The sequence below is a fragment of the Tupaia chinensis genome, unplaced genomic scaffold (genome assembly GCF_000334495.1).
Source record: "Tupaia chinensis unplaced genomic scaffold, TupChi_1.0 Scaffold140356_1, whole genome shotgun sequence".
Taxonomy (NCBI): Eukaryota; Metazoa; Chordata; class Mammalia; order Scandentia; family Tupaiidae; genus Tupaia; species Tupaia belangeri.
In genome coordinates, this window is record NW_006200233.1 from 1,304,806 (window position 1) to 1,306,062 (window position 1,257).

The 1,257-nt window shown below is 68.7% G+C and overlaps 1 protein-coding gene across 1 annotated transcript in view; it reads right to left on the reverse strand.

Annotated features, from left to right (window-relative positions):
* GPX6 (glutathione peroxidase 6) overlaps positions 1-159 on the reverse strand; it is a 9,525-nt gene extending 9,366 nt beyond the window's left edge. Inside the window, exon 1 of the mRNA XM_006162716.1 lies at positions 43-159. Coding sequence (XP_006162778.2) covers positions 43-159 — 117 coding nt within the window. The remainder of the gene's footprint in view (positions 1-42) is intronic.
* Between the last annotated feature and the right edge of the window lie 1,098 nt (positions 160-1,257).

Consider the following 1,257-nt stretch of genomic DNA (forward strand, 5'->3'; position numbering starts at 1 on the left):
CGGCTGTCGCGCCCCGGCCCGCTGGGCGCGCAGGGCACTCGCCTTCACGTCCCGCGGCTGCAGGCCCCCCCGCGCGCACCCCGCCCAGACGAGGCGCCGCTGCGCGACGCCGGCCAGGAGCAGCGCCAGCAGACAGGTGGCTCGGAGCGGCGGCGCCATGCTTCTCGCGGGGCAGTGGGCCCAGTGCGCAGGGCCTGGCGAGCAGGTGGGCGCGGAGCCCCGGGTCGCACGTGCTCGGGGAGGAGGCCGCCCGCGCCGGCAAGTCCCACAGCTCCCAGCGCTAGAACTCCAGCGCTCGCGCTGCCGTCACCTGCGGAGCCTCCTTTTGAGCTGGAGGACGCGTGGTGTGGTTCGCGCGGGAGGTCGGGAAGCTCCGCCCAGACGACCGCCCTCCGTCCTGTCACCAGGCAGTCGGGTGGGACACCTCCCCCTGCAGGGGATGCCAGAGCAGGGCAAGGCCAGAGGAGGCTGCACCCCTAGGACCTGCCCTGGGCTCCCCCGCCCCACCCGGCACATAGTTGTGGCTGCAAGATGACAACCGATGGGACCCAGCCAGGAAAGTACCGGGCGGCCGGGCAGCAAGGCCCGCCTCCTCCCTCTGGCCTTGGCAAAGTCCCGGTTCACTGGACCTCCGCCTGCCGGCCTCTGTCAGCTCACAGCAAAGGCCTTTCTGCCTGGTGGGGTGGGAGTCCTGTGAGTGCTCTGGGAGACAAACACACTGTCACCCCACTTCTGGTTTCAGCACAGAGGCCCAGAGAGTGGCCTGGCCACAGCTCCCTGCTCCTGCCTGGTCCCCAGCCTTCGGGCAATCCTGAGGCAGTGGCCCTCTGACGCACAGACCCACACCCTCTCCCCAGCCCTTATTCTGAGAGGACTAAACTTCCAGCCAGGAGGCCATGGAGCCTCGGGTACCTGACCCGACAGCCCTGGCCAGGTGAAATGGGACTCCGGCCTGAGGCAGCCACCACCGGAGGTGACCTCACCAGCTGTTCACCACAAGGAGCCTGACACCAACCTGGGGACAGGTCAGTGCACCACCACAGGGGCCAGAGTGCTCCCCAGACCCAGTCCGGGCCTCAGGTGCTGCACGGACCTCGCTGGTGTTTCTGCATCTGTGCTGGGAACTACCCTTGGGCTGGCTGGCCTCCAGGGAGCATCCTGGAGGGGTGAGGAGACTTCACGGTGGTCCTCCTGACAGCCCCTGGGCACCCTGGTCCCGAACCCTCACAGGTTCTAGCCAGCAGGTCTCAAAGCCGA